The sequence below is a fragment of the Salvelinus sp. IW2-2015 genome, linkage group LG37, assembly GCF_002910315.2.
Source record: "Salvelinus sp. IW2-2015 linkage group LG37, ASM291031v2, whole genome shotgun sequence".
Taxonomy (NCBI): Eukaryota; Metazoa; Chordata; class Actinopteri; order Salmoniformes; family Salmonidae; genus Salvelinus; species Salvelinus sp. IW2-2015.
Genome location: NC_036876.1, coordinates 1,501,198 through 1,518,794, shown reverse-complemented (window position 1 = coordinate 1,518,794; position 17,597 = coordinate 1,501,198). Strand labels below are relative to the sequence as shown.

General features: G+C 42.9%; 1 protein-coding gene and 1 long non-coding RNA gene across 5 annotated transcripts; both read right to left on the bottom strand.

Moving 5' to 3' along the window:
- Positions 1-2,338: 2,338 nt before the first annotated feature.
- On the bottom strand, positions 2,339-14,824 carry LOC139023842 (uncharacterized). Its single transcript, XR_011475027.1, has 2 exons — positions 14,689-14,824; positions 2,339-2,425 (listed from the first exon to the last, which is right to left on the bottom strand). It is a non-coding gene; the product is annotated as an uncharacterized lncRNA (long non-coding RNA).
- Positions 3,453-6,457, bottom strand: LOC139022473 (butyrophilin subfamily 1 member A1-like). Of its 4 annotated transcripts, none has more exons than XM_023981926.2 (7): positions 5,427-6,457; positions 5,024-5,053; positions 4,893-4,925; positions 4,524-4,595; positions 4,279-4,317; positions 4,145-4,171; positions 3,453-4,002 (listed from the first exon to the last, which is right to left on the bottom strand). In XM_023981926.2, coding segments are annotated over exons 2-7 (720 nt in total). In that variant the 5' UTR covers positions 5,025-5,053; positions 5,427-6,457; the 3' UTR covers positions 3,453-3,454. The 4 variants fall into 4 exon arrangements, with proteins under 4 accessions (XP_023837694.1, XP_023837693.1, XP_023837698.1 ...); XM_023981925.2 differs by lacking the exon at positions 5,427-6,457 and adding an exon at positions 5,188-5,399; XM_023981930.2 differs by lacking the exon at positions 4,524-4,595 and having other exon boundaries at positions 5,427-6,452.
- Positions 14,825-17,597: the final 2,773 nt, after the last annotated feature.

Here is a 17,597-nt window from a genome sequence, read left to right as displayed (position 1 = left end):
TGTTTGGAGGAAAAAGGGGGAGGCTTGCAACCCGAAGAACACTATTCCAACCGTGAAGCATGGGTGTGGCAGCATCATGTTGTGGGGGTGTTTTGCTGCAGGAGGGATTGGTGCACTTCACAAATAGATGGCATCATGAGGAAATTATGTGGATATATTGAAGCAACATCTCAAGACATCAGTCAGGAAAATAAAGCTTGGTCGCAAATGTGTCTTCCAAATGGACAATGGCCCCAAGCATACTTCCAAAGTTGTGGCAAAATGGCCTAAGGACAACAAAGTCAAGATATTGGAGTGGCCATCACAAAGCCCTGACCTCAATCCTATAGAACATGTGTGGGCAGAACTGAAAAAGCATGTGCAAGCAAGGTGGCCTACAAACCTGCCTCAGTTACACCAGCTCTGTCAGGAGGAATGGGCCAAAATTCATCATACTTATTGTGGGAAGCTTGTGGAAGGCTACCCAAAACATTTGACCCAAGTTAAACATTTTAAAGGCAGTGCTACCAAATACTAATTGAGTGTATGTAAACTTCTGACCCACTGGGAATGTGATGAAAGAAATAGAAGCTGAAATAAATAATTATCTCTACTATTATTCTGACATTTAACATTCTTAAAATAAAGTGGTAATCCTAACTGACCTAAGACAGGGAATTGTTACTAGGGTTGAATGTCAGGAATTGTGAAAAACTGAGTTGAAATGTGTTTGGCTAAGCTGTATGTAAACTTCCAACTTCAACTGTATATATATATATATATGTATGTGTGTGTGTGTGTGTGTGTGTGTGTGTGTGTGTGTGTGTGTGTNTGTGTGTGTGTGTGTGAGCACATGTGCAGAAACAGGCCCTGGGAACAGAGTTGTAAAAAGTAATTTAGCTTGTTTGTGTCGATCAAGATAGTTCCTCCCTGCCCTTCCCACACTGCTGAATTTCTGCCGATCGTAAACACAGGTCACATACTGTGGTCGCACATAAGAGGCTCATGAATCTGTATGCTCAGATTCATGAATAAGTCACACAAGACAAAGTTGTGTCAGTAAAAAGATACTACCATATAATAATGAAAAAACACCTCCACTTCGCTGATCCTCAACACTGGGACACCACAATGATGCGTGCTCAGCCCCTTCCTGTACTCCCTGTTCACCCATGACTGTGTGGCCATGCACGCCTACAACTCGATCATCAGGTTTGCAGACGGCAGTTGGCCTGATCATCAACAATGACAAGACAGCCTACTGCTTGCTCGTGTTTCTTGGCCCAAGCAAGTCTCTTCTTCTATTGGTGTCCTTTAGTTGTGGTTTCTTTGCAACAATTTGACCATATTTCTAGCTTAAACTGACAGATTTTTATGGGGATTTATTATTATGCTACTTAGATTTTCACAGTGGCCCAGACATCAACCTGAGGTGGTTAAGATTCACATACACACATACACACGCACTACACACACAATTCAACAGTGAAAGTGTGACATATGTACACACAAGTGTGACATATGTACACACAATGACATATGTACTTACTTACAGCGGATGTGACTCTCGACCCATGCACTGCACACCCCAGACTCACTGTCATTGTAAATAACTGTCTTGCCTAGTTAAATAAATGTTAAATAAAACATATAAAACAATTGACAATCTCAAATCAGTGAAATGTGGAGACCTACGGAGAGAGAAGGGAACTGAGAAGAGGTTTGAGGAAAAGCACTGTATTTGAAATGAAGGGATATAATACAGGTAAACATTACTGGGAGGTTGACCTGGGGGAGAAGACTCAGTGGAGTGTTGGAGTCGCCCAGGACCCAGAGAAGAGAGGTTCAAACATCCAAATGATTCCAGAGAACGCCTACTGGAGCATACGTTTGTAAAACAAAGTATTGAAAGCAGTCTCCTACTGTACTTCCCGCTGAACTGAAACCTGAGAAGCTGGGAGTGTTAGTGGATAGTATTTTTCAATGTTGAGAAGAAATGCCACTCCTTCACTGGAACATTTACTAAGAAATTCTATCCCTTCTTTGGCCCGTTGTTAGGTTGTAAAGAGGAACTCAAAATCTCACCCATCTGACAAGCGATATCCTCCTCATGCTGAGAAGTGAACCTGTAAAAGATTTCAGTTGACAGGCAAGGCCATATCATTGTTTGTTCAGTCTTTGGTTACTACTGCATGTGTGTGTGACTATTAGTTACTCTAAAAAAAACAAAATCTCTGTGGTCTTATTAGTACTCTAATACCCCCAAACTCTCTGTGGTTTTCTTAGTACTCTAATACCCCGAAACTCTCTGTGGTTTTCTTAGTACTCTAATACCCCCAAACTCTGTGGTTTTAAGTACTCTAATACCCCCAAATTCTGTGTATTTATTAGTACTCTAATACCCCCAAACTCTGTGGTTTTATTAGTACTCTAATACCCCCAAACTCTGTGTTTTTATTAGTACTCTTATACCCCCAAACTCTGTGGTTTTATTAGTACCCTTTAAAAAAAAAGTTCTATGTGGTTGTATTTAACCATGGGGAAAATAACTGATGGGTAGAGTGCAAGGCGGATTATCTTCCATTGTTTGAGTATTTATTTATCTTTAGCAGTTATCAACTTTGTGAAGATTTAAGTTACTTCAATCTTTTACATATTTTATCTCACAGAAATTGGTCTGAGCGATATGAGATGGAATGTTTTGCCCTTTTTTTTGTCTACTGTTATCTAATGTTTTAGATGTAACTGTAAAAATCTATTAAAATCTCTATAATGATTCTATATATACTCAATATTTTAAAGTTAGTAAATATCCCTTGTTACAAAGATGTATAGACTAATGTATTCCATTTTGTCATACTCATTTGTCATATTGGTGTTTTTTTATGTTCATATCGTACAGTCATATTTCTTTTAAAAACAATATAAAGATTCACTTTATATCTCAGACTGATTGAACTAACATGCTAGAAATGTCTGTAATACGGTCAAAATAGATGTTACACTGAACAACTTCAGGCTTTACAGGGTCAATATATTGTGTCAAATCTCTGGCAATCCAGCTTTCATGCTTGGTCATTGTAAATATAATCAAAGTTTTACGTGATGGATGATTACCAAACTTGTCAAAATAACTACATACAAGTCATTAGAAGGTAGTTGTTTCTCTCAATCCTAGTCATCAATAGATCTACATCCAGATACCAAATAAGATCTTGTATTTTTCTCAAATCAACATTTAGTATTTTAAAACAAAATGTTTGTTTAATTTCATACACAAAAATCTACTGAAATAATGAACGAATAATATATTAATACAGATAATGGAACACAACGTAGATGCCTGGTTAAATGACAGCAAAGGATCAAACAAATTAATCCACAATTCTGGATTTTACTTAATCGATAACTATTAACACAGCTTGATACCATGATAAGCTATTGACAGACAGGGAATGTGATTTAAAAAAAAATTCTATGTTGCTGTGATGGACAAAATTGTGATTGGTTTTGCATCATTGTTCCAGGGTGAGAAAAGTGGCAGGACATCATCCTGATAACTTGGTCCGTCGATAAATGAGTAGATGAGTGAGCCGTCATCTGCATTAAAGAAAGTCACCTTCTTTTCCTGATAATCCAGATAGACACCAACTTTATCTGGAATACCTTTCTCAAGAACATGTTCTTCATCCTCCATTGCTTTAAGTCTTTGCCCATTGGATAGTCTGATTACCCAGAAGCCACCTTTTGGTCTGAAAACCAGCGGCCCCTTCCTGTGAGCCGTTGCCTTGGTAACGCCAAGCACCCAGTCGTCCTTCTTCACTTTCACCTCCCAGTAACTCTTCACATTTACCTCCCAGTAACTCTTCAAAGGACTGCCCATTTTGCCCAACACAAAAGGCTCTTCATTAAAACAGTTCTCAATGTTAATGTTTCTCTGCTGTGATTCATTAGTCCACTGTAGTGATTTCCCATCTATCTTCAGTTTAGGGTGAGCTGTGTCCACATCCAGAGTAACATCCACTGTGGAGAATAGGAAAACAGATTCAATTACAAAATAATCTCCATTGATTAAAATTTGGCATGTAGGGCAAATGAAGTATTTTAATATGATTAAGTTATTTAATTGAGCTGAAAAACTGATTCTGTTGACAGAGCCCATTACCTTCATGTGAGAGTGCTTGATTTATATCTGGAGAAAGAACAAACATTTTTAAGCGTAAGAATGACAAATTCAGTGTCTCACATTTCACATGAATATTATTTGAAATTATATTGTATTTTAAAGAGACACATTACCGAACTCTGCAGTGTTCTTCCTGGAACTGGCTGATGCATCTACAATTGCAATGATAAACCAGAATAAGGTATGGAATACAAAGTTAATAACTGGGAAAGATAATGTGCAATTAAAAAATATATACTGACTTAATACTGATGCGCTTGGGTAAGAGGGTGTACTAGGGTAAGTTGGTGTAACGTTGGTGCTTACACAGAATATAATATACACAGCACCAACTGTATTGATGTAGTATACTTCACACCTTTCTTAGGAGGTGGTTTGAACTGAGTTTCTGTCTGTAAAGGGTTTTCTTGCCTTGCAATTGAGTCATAACCTTCATTTCACCAAAACAATAGAATTCTCCTTAAATCATTTTAAATATACAATCTTCATCTGAAATATTTTGTCAGACCCTGTAACTGCACATGCTTTCAATCAATGTCATGTTTGTGTTGTTTATTAGATAACACATGTTAGGTTATAACATCAAACACTAAAATATTAAGTCCTTAAGAATCAGAGATCATATTTTCAATTTACCAACTCATGATTGGCTTATTTTGTATTATGATGATGATGATCCACTTAATGATCCACTAAAAGTATTGATATTAAGAGACTTAAAGCTTACCCTTATCCTTTGTTGAATCCCTGATGATCGGCACTGTATAAAGTAATATGGTGTTGAATAATACAGTTTTCTTCTTTTGAAAGACAATTATCCATAATAATCTTTTCATGAAGAGAAGAAAACAAACTTACTCTGGTCTTCTGGTTTTGATCCAAAACATCCTGTAAAAGAAAGAAAGAGTTGTGGCTTATTTTGATCCAGTGGAATATGTACTATAGTTGTACTGAATAGAGTAGTCTGGGGTAAATTCATGTATTTAGGGTAATGATTTAGGTTTGTATCTGAGCAGCTTTACCCATGGTGGTGGTGGCTAATTGGTAACAGCTAACAATTAAATAGTCCTAAGTAGTCCCAGAATAATTCTGTTTTTTCCAATTCTCAGCCACAGCGCCTATAAAGATATTGTCAGCCTCATTTCACGTCCACTAGACCTGATTCACATTGCTAACAAAAACCAAGAGACAAATTTAAAGGAAGCATGATGCCATAAACTTTTATATTGTTACCACAAAAAGAAGTGAAAAAAATGCTTACCATGACATTTTACTAAGTAGACTGTATCAGAGAGAGAGAGATTTCCAGTTCTGATGGTGATTATTTTTCAGATAGTTACGTTGTGTATCAATGTCTGTCCTGTGTTGTTGTATATCACCACTTAAAGTCTCAAATATGATTTATACCAAGTACCCATTTACCAAATTGCTAATGCTAAATGCTGTGGCCATATGAGAACAGAAAAAATGGATAAGGAGATAATATACTGCAGCTCCTCTGGTTAATGTGTAAGCAGTCAGTTGTCACCTTCCAGCAAGAATCACATGGGAGGAAACTGGGAGGCTCCAGGTTTTATCAAGACAACACATTGTATCTTATTGGCTTCCTCAGTACTTTACAGGAAAGCTGCCCCCCATGGCCATTTTAGTTACTGCAAGTGTTATGTATAGTCCGTGTGTACTGTATCATAACACATATTCATGTGTTGTAGATCTTAGAAAAAAAGTGCTATCTAGAACTTAAAAGGGTTCTACATGGAACCAAAAAGTGTTCTACCTGGAAGCAAAAAGGTTTATCATATGGGGATAGCTTAAGAACCCTTTTGGAGCCTTTTTTCTAAGACTGTGCTGTGCCTCTTGGCATTGAGGCAGTAACACACTCTTAGACAGATTTACCAAATGTTTATGCCTTAGGGAATATTGCAACTGAAAGTATAAAGGATTTGGCAATTTATGATGAGGCTATTGATTGGAAGGATGTCTGGCAGAATACACAGTGTTTCACTCCTCAAAGAACCCAAAACATCTGTAATTGTAAGGCTGTCATAGGTCGTACTGGACACATCTTGTAAGTTTTTATACAAAACAGGCTCCAAGCCCAAACTGTGACCTATGTTCCCTCTGTAACACTTTATTTCAATGGGTCCTTTTTACAGTTTAATTACACATCCGTTTTGTCACGAAAGCCCCATATACTACCCACCACTGTGACCTGTATGCTCTCGTTGGCTGGTCCTTGCTACATATTCATCGCCAAACCCACTGGCTCCAGGTCATCTATGTCTTTGCTAGGTAAAGCTAAGCCTTATCTCAGCTCTCTGGTCACCATAGCAATTCCCACCCGTAGCATGCGCTCCAGCAGGTATATTTCACTGGTCATCCCCAAAGCCAACACCTTCTTTGGCCGCCTTTCCTCCAGTTCTCTGCTGCCAATGACTACAATGAATTGCAAAAATCACTGAAGTTGGAGACTTATATCTCCCTCACTAACTTTAAGCGTTAGCTGTCAGAGCAGCTTACCGATCGCTGCAGCTGTACACAGCCCATCTGTAAATAGCCCATCCAACCAACTACCTACCTCACCCCCATATTTCTTTTTGTTTTTCTGCTCTTTTGCACACCAGTATTTTTACTTGCACATCCTCATCGGCACATATATCACTCCAGTGTAAATTGCTAAATTGTAATTACTTCGCCACTATTGGACTATTTATTGCCTTACCTCCTTACTTCATTTGCACACACTGTATACAGATTTTTTTCTATTGTGTTATTGACTGTACTTTTGTTTATCCCATGTGTAACTCTGTGTTGTTTTTTTCGCATCGCTTTGTTTTATCTTGGCCAGGTCGCAGTTGTATATGAGAACTTGTTCTCAACTGGCCTACCTGGTTAAATAAAGGTCGATAGCCATGGTTTCTCAATTGATTGCCTCGCCTGGTTCACCAACTACTTCTCTGATAGAGTTCAGTGTGTTAAATTGGAGGGCCTGTTGTCCGGGCCTCTGGCAGTCTCTATGGGGGTGCCACCGGGTTCAATTCTTGGGCCGACTCTTGGGCCGATGTCGCTCTTGCTGCTGGTGAGTCTCTGGTACACCTCCACGCAGACGACACCAGTCTGTATACTTCTGGCCTTTCTTTGGACACTGTGTTAACAACCCTCCAGACGAGCTTCAATGCCATACAACTCTCCTTCCGTGGCCTCCAACTGCCCTTAAATACAAGTAAAACTAAATGCATGCTCTTCAACCGATCGCTGCGTGCACCTGCCCGCCCGTCCAGCATCACTACTCTGGACGGTTCTGACTTAGAATATGTAGACAACTACAAATACCTAGGTGTCTGGTTAGACTGTAAACTCTCCTTCCAGACTCACATCAAACATCTCCAATCCAAAGGTAAATCTAGAATTGGCTTCCTGTTTCGCAACAAAGCATCCTTCACTCATGCTGCCAAACATACCCTTGTAAAACTGACCATCCTCTAAAACGATCCCTCCGACATCGGGCGATTGTGCCAATTTACAAAATACGCTCCAATATCCTTCAAGCAAATTAGGATCGCAGTCCTAGTCGAAAGTGGCCATCCCGTTTTGTCACCAAGCCCCCATATACACCGAAGGACCACACGCACTCGCGACCCATGTCAGCAGCTCCTCGTATGGCTTGGTATCTCCTCTGTTCATTCTCGTCGCCAAATTCCGCAGCTGGGGATCAGGGTCAATGCTACAGGCAATGCTAAGTTTAGAGGTACACGGCAGTTCCCCTTCAAGTCTCATAGCCTCGCTATGTGGTCACCATTAGCAGCATGCCACACCATGTAGCCAACGTGGTACCAGTCGAGGTATAGTTCTTTTCTGGTCATTTATGGCTGGGGCGGAGGAGAACTCTCCGCAAAAGCAATTCTTCCTTTGGCCGCCTCTCCTTCCAGTTCTCTGCTTCAATGACTGGAACGAACTACAAAAATCTCTGAAACTGGAAACAATTATCTCCTCACTAGCTTAAGCACCAGCTGTCAGAGCAGCTCACAGATTACTGCACCTGTACATAGGCCATCTATGTATGGCCCAACAACTACCTCTTCCCTACTGTATTTATTTATTTATTTTGCTCCTTTGCACCCTATTATTTCAATTACTACTTTGCACATTCTTCGACTGCAAATCACCCATTCCAGTGTTTTACTTGCTATATTGTATTTACTACGCCACCATGGCCTTTTTTTTGCCTTTACCTCCTTTATCTCACCTCATTTGCTCACATCGTATATAGACTTATTTTTCTACTGTATTATTGACTGTATGTTTGTTTTACTCCATGTGTAACTCTGTGTTGTTGTATGGTTCGAACTGCTTTGCTTTATCTTGGCCAGGTCGCAATTGTAATGAGAACTTGTTCTCAACTTGCCTACTGGTTAATAACTTATTAATCAAACGGTTTAAAACTGATAACTCTGAACAGAATTGTATAGTGCGTATATAGTTTGATAACTGGAACACTGTAAAATTCAATATTTTACCTCATAAATGTACAATTTGACATCAGTTTCTGTTGTAGGTTAACTGAATCATACTTGGATGTGGCTTTAAATACTACATCATTCTCCATCAGCCAGTGTGCTTCAATAGGACAAAGTGGAAAGAGTCACTATGTGCTACCATGATAGTGTAGTGTACAATCCACTGCTGAAATACCTGGGTTATATAGAAAAATATTCCCTCATCATCTGAATTTCATTGATACACTGTCAGCTGATTAATTTCTAGCAGAGAGCAAGACAGTACTGTATCAGTCAGGTAGAAAAGGTGATCTTGTACAATGTTGCATGGGGAAGAAATGGCATACAACACCATGCTTCGTTTTTACAGTTGCCAACTGCTTTACAATACCCATATTTCTGATTATTTGTCCTAAGTATGTATTGTATAAGGATAATGAAACCGTAAGACTGACACATTTTCCAACATCCTCATAACCTGCCATTGGATACAAGTTATTATTTTTAAATGTGAGTGTCAAGTTTTAGTCAAAAACAGTTTGGAAAATTATATTACCATCTACTATTCGTTCTATTAGCTCTTCAAAAATAATAGCTTTGAAATGTGTATCTTGATTTCTTGCTATTAGATGTAATGCATCACCGGGGGTAAACTACTCTGCCCTCAGGACACCTACACCACCCGATGTCACAGGAAGGCCATAAAGATCATAGGACAACAACCACCCCAGCCACTGCCTGTTCACCCCGCTATCATCCAGAAGGCGAGGTCAGTACAGGTGCATCAAAGCAGGGACGCGAGAGACTGAAAAACAGCTGTAATGCATCACCAGGGGCAAACGCATCACCGGGGCGAAACTACCTGCCCTCCAGGCACCTAACACCACCGATGTCACAGGAAGGCCATAAAGATCATCAAGGACAACAACCACCCAGCCACTGCCGTTCACCCCGCTATCATCCAGAAGGCGAGGTCAGTACAGGTGCATCAAAGCAGGGACCGAGAGACTGAAAACAGCTTCTATCTCAAGGCCATCAGACTGTTAAACAGCCACCACTAACATTTAGTGGCTGCTGCCAACATACTGACTCAACTCCAGCCACTTTAATAATGGGAATTTATGGAAATGTATGTAAAATGTATCACTAGCCACTTTAACAATGCCACTTAATATAATGTTTAATACTACATTACTCATCTCATATGTATATTGTATATACTGTACTCTATATCATCTACTGCATCTTGCCATCTTATTGTATACATGTATCACTAGCCCTTTTAAACTATGCCACTTTATGTTTATAACCCTACATTACTCATCTCATATGTATATATACTGTACTCTATACCATCTACTGCATCTTGCCTATGCCATTCTGTACCACTCATCATATTCATATATCTTTATGTACATATTCTTTATCCCTTTACACTTGTGTGTGTAAGGTAGTAGTTTGTGGAATGTTAGGTTAAGTTACTCGTTGGTATTTTTTTATTTTTTTTATTTTTATTTTACCGTTATTTTACCAGGTAAGTTGACTGAGAAACGTTCTCATTTGCAGCAACGACCTGGGAATAGTTACAGGGAGAGGAGGGGGATGAATGAGCCAATTGTAACTGGGGATTATTAGGTGACCGTGATGGTTGAGGGCCAGATTGGGAATTTAGCCAGGACACCGGGGTTAACACCCTACTCTTACGATAAGTGCCATGGGATTATTTAATGACCTCAGAGAGTCAGGAACACCGTTTAACGTCCATCCGAAGGACGGCACCCTACACAGAGAGTGTCCCCAATCACTGCCCTGGGGCATTGGGATCTTTGTTTAGACCAGAGGAAAGAGTGCCTCCTACTGGCCCTAACACACACTTCCAGCAGCACCTGGTCTTCCATACAGGGACTGACCAGGACCAACCCTGCTTAGCTTAGAACAAGCCAGCAGTGGTATGCAGGGTGTGTATGCTGCTGGCAATAACTGCTGGCAGTTATTACTGCATTGTCGAACTAGAAGCACAAGCATTTCGCTACATCGCATTAACTCTGCTAACCATGTGTATGTGACAAATACAATTTTATTTTATTTTATTTGATTTAATGTTAGTTAAAATGACTACATGGTGAGCCATCATTATCTGATGTTTTGGTGTGTCACGACTTCCGCCGAAGTCGGTCCCTCTCCTTGTTCGGGCGGCGTTCGGCGGTCGGCGTCACCGGCCTTCTAGCCATTGCCGATCCACTTTTCATTTTCCATTTGTTTTGTCTTTGTTTTCACACACTGGTTTCAATTCCCCAATTACTTGTTCATTATTTAACTCTGTTCCCCATGGTTTTTTGTGAGTGATTATTTGTATGTACAGTATACGGTCGTTATTGTGGGTTAGTTATTTGTGTTTGTATTTTTTGATTCCTTGAGTAAATTACGTTCCTTAGTCATTTCTGCTGTCCTGCGCCTGACTCCTCTACACCAGCTACATACAGGCCGATTACATGGTGACTAACTAAATGCTCTCATTGTTTTTCATGGAAAACAGATTTTTCATTAATGACTCAGAGTTGAAAGATGTGTGAACCGCAATGAATGCCAAATAAAGGTTCTGAACATAAGATAACGGGCATTACAAGTGTTATCAGTTTAAGGTTTAGTACTTAGAGTTTTAAAAATTCACCACATACTTGAAAATACCACCACTCCAAAACAGCTAGACAGAGATGAACCACCTCATGCTGCCATTCTGTTTCAACAAACGGATGCACATCCCTTTTCCTTGACACGGATGTTTTCTGAAGAGAGTGTCAGTAAGTATTATTTGACTTTGACATGTTTGTGTGTGTGCGTGTACTTAAGGGAGGGAGGGAGAGAGAGAGAGAGAGAGGAAGAGAGAGAGAGAGAGAGAGAGAGGGGGAGCGAGAGAGAGAGAGAGAGAGAGAGAGAGAGAGAGAGAGAGAGAGAGAGAGAGAGAGAGAGAGGAGAGAAGAGAGAGAGAGAGAGAGAGAGAGAGAGAGGGGGAGCGAGAGAGAGAGAACTAGATCACCTTTAATTCTTGTGGTGAAACTTGATTCAGTGTTAAGGCCCCTGTCATGTTGCTGAACAGGTGGGACTGCATTTTTGTGGGGCATCAGAAGATCTATACACCCAACCCTTCTGTCTCAACTACTATCCACCTTATCCTGGTAGCCAAATCTGTTTGTGCTTTGACCAACTCTTACGAAATTTACTGTCATGTGATCCAGCAGTTGGTTAAGAACCAGCCAATATCCAACCTATGGCATACACTAGTTTATTTTATATTTTTTTACAATCATATTTTAAACGTTTTGGGTCCATGCTGGATGACAAAGAATTGTTAGGTGGGGTTGTACAGGTCCTTGTGCCAACATTTTAACCGAAACTCGTCAGACCTAATGTTATTGTAATGTGTGTGTGTGTGTGTGTGTGTGTGTGTGTGTGTGTGTGTGTGTGTGTGTGTGTGGTGTGTGTGTGTGTGTGTTGTGTGTGTGTGTGTGTGTGTGTGTGTGTGTGTGTGTGTGTGTGTGTGTGTGTGGTTGTGGGTGGTGTGTGTGTGTGTTGTGTGTATAAGCATGTAGTCAAACTGCTTTTTGTGAGTATGACCCTAATGTGTTTCTGTAACCTTTATTTTTACAAGTAGTCATACTGAGAACAAGGTCTCTTTATACAGATGAGCCCTGTAATTACAAAGATACCCACATCAAATACAAATATGCAATGCAAATACTGGTAGCCATGTTACTTAACACTCTGTGCTTGCCTACATCCAACAACAAGGAAGAATGCAGCTACTATTGACACATCCTACGCATTTGCTTTGAGTGGAAAAATTGTGCTATTCATCATTGTTGTTATTATTAGCATGTTTGGGACACTTATTGTCAGTCAGGTTATTCAATTCATATTGACCATCCATCCAACCTAGTCTGACATTTAAATAGTTGTTTGATGATACAGTGTTTTGATGTCACAGTGGTCAGCATAGGTAGCAGCATACAGTCCTGTATGTAAGATAACTGTATGTAACATACATGTAGACCCAACCTATGGTTTTACTAGGGCTGCACCTGAAATGACACTCTATTCCCTATTTAGTGCACTACTTTGATAGGACTCTGGTTAAAAGTAGTGCGTTGTACAGAGATTTGGGATTTCCCCTTACGTTCCAAGAAAATGAGAAATTGTCGCTCAAAAAGAAGGGGGAAGTAACAAAGAGTGAAACAGGTGTGGTTTTAGTAGGGGTTCTGAAAGACACTCATGGGAGTGTCCACTGAAAGTTGACTAGCAACAACAGACTTTTGTCACGGAGGGATAAGCAATTGTTTTTGAGGTATTGGCTGAGCTGCCTGAGGCTAACGGTGTTGCTTCCATGCCTCTTGTTTGCAAAACCTGTGCTCAAACGAGTGACTCCCTGAACACATCGACACGTGTCACCGACAAAGTAGTGTTAACAGCCGTGTCACAAAAACACTGGCAGAGCAAATTAAACAACCACTTCTAGGTCTCAGAGCGGGTGATGTCACCGCTAGCACACTGCTAATTAGCTAGCCGATGCACATACACATACATATGAAATTCAAATCAAATCAAATTGTATAAGCCACATGCGCTGAATACAACAGGTGTAGACCTTACAGTGAAATGCTTACTTACGAGCCCCTAACAAACAATGCAGTTCCCAAAAAATATGGATAAGAATAAGAGATAAAAGTAACAAGTAATTTAAGAGCAGCAGTAAAATAACAATAGCGAGACAATATACAGGGGGGGGTACCAATATTTAGTCAATGTGCGGGGGCACTGGTTAGTTGAGGTAGTATGTACATGTAGGTAAAGTTATTAAAGTGACTATGTATAGATGATAACAGAGAGTAGCAGTGGCTTGTCTTATGGCTTGGGGGTAGAAGCTGTTTAGAAGCCTCTTGGACCTAGACTTGGCGCTATGGGACTGCTTGCCGTGCGGGAGCAGAGAGAACAGTTTATGACTAGAGTGGCTGGAGTCCATTTTTTGGGCCTTCCTATATGACCCCCTGGTATAGAGGTTCTGGTTGGCAGGAAGCTTTGCCCCAGTCATGTACTGGGCTGTTCGCACTACCCTCTGTAGTGTCTTGCGGTCGGAGGCCGAGCAGTTGCCATACTAGGCAGTGATGCAACCAGCCAGGATGTTCTCGATGGTGCAGCTGTAGAACTTTCTGAGGATCTTAGGACCCATGCCAAATCTTTTCAGTCTCCTGAGGGGGAATAGGTTTTGTCGTGCCCTCTTCACGACTGTCTTGGTGTGCTTGGACCATGTTAGTTTGTTGGTGATGTGGACACCAAGGAACTTGAAGCTCTCAACATGCTCCACTGCAGCCCCGTTGACGAGAATGGGGGTCCTCTTTTTCATGTAGTCCACAATCATCTCCTTTGTCTTGATCACGTTGAGGGAGAGATTGTTGTCTTGCACCATACGGCCAGGTCTCTGACCTCCTCCCTATAGGCTGTTTCGTCATTGTTGGTGATCAGGCCTACCAAAGTTGTGTCATCAGGGAGTACAGGAGGGGACTGAGCACTCACCTCTGAAGGGCCCCTGTGTTGAGGATCAGCGTGGCGGATGTGTTGTTAACTACCCTTACCACCGTCAGGGTAGTTAGGAAGTCCAGGATCCAGTTGCAGAGGGAGGTGTTTAGTCCCAGGGTCCTTAGCTTATTGATGAGCTTTGAGGGCACCATGGTTTTGAACGGGACCCAGAGAAGAGAGTTTCAAACATCCAAATGATTCCAGAGAACGCCTACTGGAGCGTGCATTTGGAAAACAAAGTATTGAAAATAGTTGACTGGACTGAAACCTGAGAAGCTGGGAACATTTACTAAGAAACCCTATCCCTTCTTTGGCCCGTTGTTAGGTTATAAAAAGGAACTCAAAATCGCACCCGTCTGACTAGCGATAACCTCCTCAAGCTGCAAAGTGAACCTGTAAAAGATTGCAGTCAACAGGCAAGGCCGTGGCATTGTTTGTTCAGTCTTTGGTTACTACTGCCTGTGATTTTATTAGTACTCTAATACCCCACAACTCTCTGTGGTTTTATTAGTACTATAATACCTCAAAACTCTCTGTGGTTTTATTTGACCATGGGGAAAACAGCTGATGCATAGTGTGCAATGCAGATTATCTTCCAGTTTGACCAATTATTTAGCTTAATGTAACGGCTTTCTTCCTGGGATGAAGGAGAGGATCAAAATGCAGCGCAGTTAGTGTTCAACATGTTTAATTTACCGAACTGTGAACACTTACAACAATACAAAACAACAAACGTGAAAACCGAGACAGTCCTATCTGGTGCACACAAAACACAGAAGACAGGAAACAACCACCCACCACAATCCCCAACACAAAAAAGCCACCTATATATGATTCTCAATCAGGGACAACGATTGACACAGCTGCCTCTGATTGAGAACCATATTAGGCTGGACACAGAAACAGACAAACTAGACACACAACATAGAATTCCCACCCAGCTCACGTCCTGACCAACACTAAACAAGCAAAACACATAAGAACTCTGGTCAGGACGTTACCAGTACCCCCTCCTGAGGTGCGGACTCCGAACGCACCCCTAAAACTCAAGAGGAGGGTCTGGTGTGGCATCTGTACGCGGTGCGGCTCCGGCGCCGACGAGGAACCACTCCACCACTGTCTTTGTCCCCTCCTTAGCGTCCTTTGAGTGGCGACCCTCGCCCACGACCTGGCCTAAGAATCCTCCCCAAGGCCCCCACATGATTTAGGAAGGTTGAGCTCAGGACACAGAGGTAGCTCAGGACAGAGAGGTAGCTCAGGACAGAGAGGTAGCTCAGGGACCAGAGAGGTAGCTCAGGACAGAGAGTAGCTCAGGACAGAAGAGCCAGGCAGGAGGCGCTCTGACTAATGGCAGCTCCGGACTGAGTGGCAGCTCCGGACTGAGGGCAGCTCCGGACTATAGGGCAGCTCATGACTGTAGGGCAGCTCATGACTGGAGGGCAGCTCATGACTGGCGGGCACTCATGACTGGCGGGCAGCTCATGACTGGCGGGCAGCTCATGACTGGGCGGGCAGCTCATGACTGGCGGGCAGCTCATGACTGACGGGCAGCTCATGACTGGAGGGCAGCTCTTGACTGCAGGCGGCTCTGGCAGCTCCTGACTGGCTGGCGGCTCTGGCTGCTCCTGACTGACGGACGGCTCTAGCAGCTCCTGACTGACGGACGGCTCTAATGCTCGGGACAGACGGGCGGCTCTGAAGGCTCGTGGCAGACGGATGGCTCAGATGGCGCTGGCGACGGATGCTCAGGATGGCGCTGGGCAGACGGATGGCTCAGATGGCGCTGGGGAGGATGCGAGGTGGCAGACGGATGGCTCAGATGGCGCTGGCAGACGGATTGCTCAGATGGCGCTGGGCAGACGGATGGCTCAGATGCGCTGGGAAGACGGATGGCTCAGACGGCGCTGGAAGACGGAGGTCAGACGCGCTGGGAAGACGAGCAGTGCAGGCGGCGTTGGGCAGACGGCTGACTCTGACCTGCTGAGGCGCACAGTAGGCCTGGTGCGTGGTGCCGGAACTGGTGGTACGGACTGGAGACACGCACCACAGGAGAGTGCGTGGAGGAGGAACAGGGCTCTGGAGACGCACTGGAAGCCTGGTGCGTGGTGTCGGCACTGATGGTACTGGGCTGGGGCGGGAAGGTGGCTGGATATACCGGACCGTGCAGGCGTACTGGCTCCCTTGAGCACTGAGCCTGCCCAACCTTACCTGGTGAATGCTCCCCGTAGCCCGTCCAGTGCGGGGAGTGAATAACCTGCACTGGGCTGTGTAGGCGAACCGGGGACACCATTCGTAAGGCTGGTGCCATGTACACCGGCCCGAGGAGGCGTACTGCAGGCCAGATATGTTGAGCCGGCTTCATGGCACTTGGCTCAATGCTCATTCTAGCCGCCCAGTCGGGGAGTGGAATAACCCGCACCGGCTAGCATACGTACAGGAGACACCGTCGCTCTTACGCTAACACGGTGTCTGCCGTACTCCCGCTCTCCACGGTAAGCATGGGAAGTGGGCGCAGGTTCCTACCTGCCTCGCCACACTACCCTTTAGCCCCCCCCCCCCATAAAATTTTGGTGAGCCTCTCGGGTTTCCAGCCGCTCTGCCTTGCAAGCGCCTCATAATGCCGCCTCTCCGCTTTTGATGCCTCCAGCTCCGCTTTGGGGCGGCGACACTCCTCTGGCTCGCCCAGGGTCCTTCTCTGTCTAGAATCTCCTCGCATGTCCATTCCTCCTTGTACCACTGCTGCTGTTGCTGCTGCCCGTTTCCACGCTGCTTGGTCCGGGTTTGTTGGGTGGTTCTGTAACGGCTTTCTTCCTGGGATGAAGGAGAGGACCAAAATGCAGCGCAGTTAGTGTTTAACATGTTTAATTTACCGAACTGTGAACACTTACAACAATACAAAACAACAAACGTGAAAACCGAGACATCCTATCTGGTGCACACAACACAGAGACAGGAAACAACCACCTACAATCCCCAACACAAACAAGCCACCTATATATATGATTCTCAATCAGGGACAACGATTGACAGCTGCCTCTGATTGAGAACCATATTAGGCTGGACACAGAAACAGACGAACTAGACACACAACATAGAATTCCCACCCAGCTCACGTCCTGACCAACACTAAACAAGCAAAACACATAAGAACTCTGGTCAGGACGTTACACTTAAACAATTTCTACTTAGTGAAGATTGAGTTACTTCTATCTATTACTTCTTCTATCCCACACTGATCTGAGCAATGTGAGATGGAACGATTACCCCTTTTAGATGTAACTGTAAAAATCTTCAAAATTCTCTGTTTTGATTCTGTAAATACTCATTACTGTAAAGTCAGACAATATCATCTGCTGTAATGATGT

Coding starts and splice junctions, on each gene's coding strand:
- LOC139022473 (XM_023981925.2), bottom strand. Junction 4,596..4,892: donor GGATTCAACAAAGGATAAGG/GTAAGCTTTAAG, acceptor GGTGAAATGAAG/GTTATGACTCAATTGCAAGG. Junction 4,172..4,278: donor GAAGAACACTGCAGAGTTCG/GTAATGTGTCTC, acceptor TTCTTTCTCCAG/ATATAAATCAAGCACTCTCA.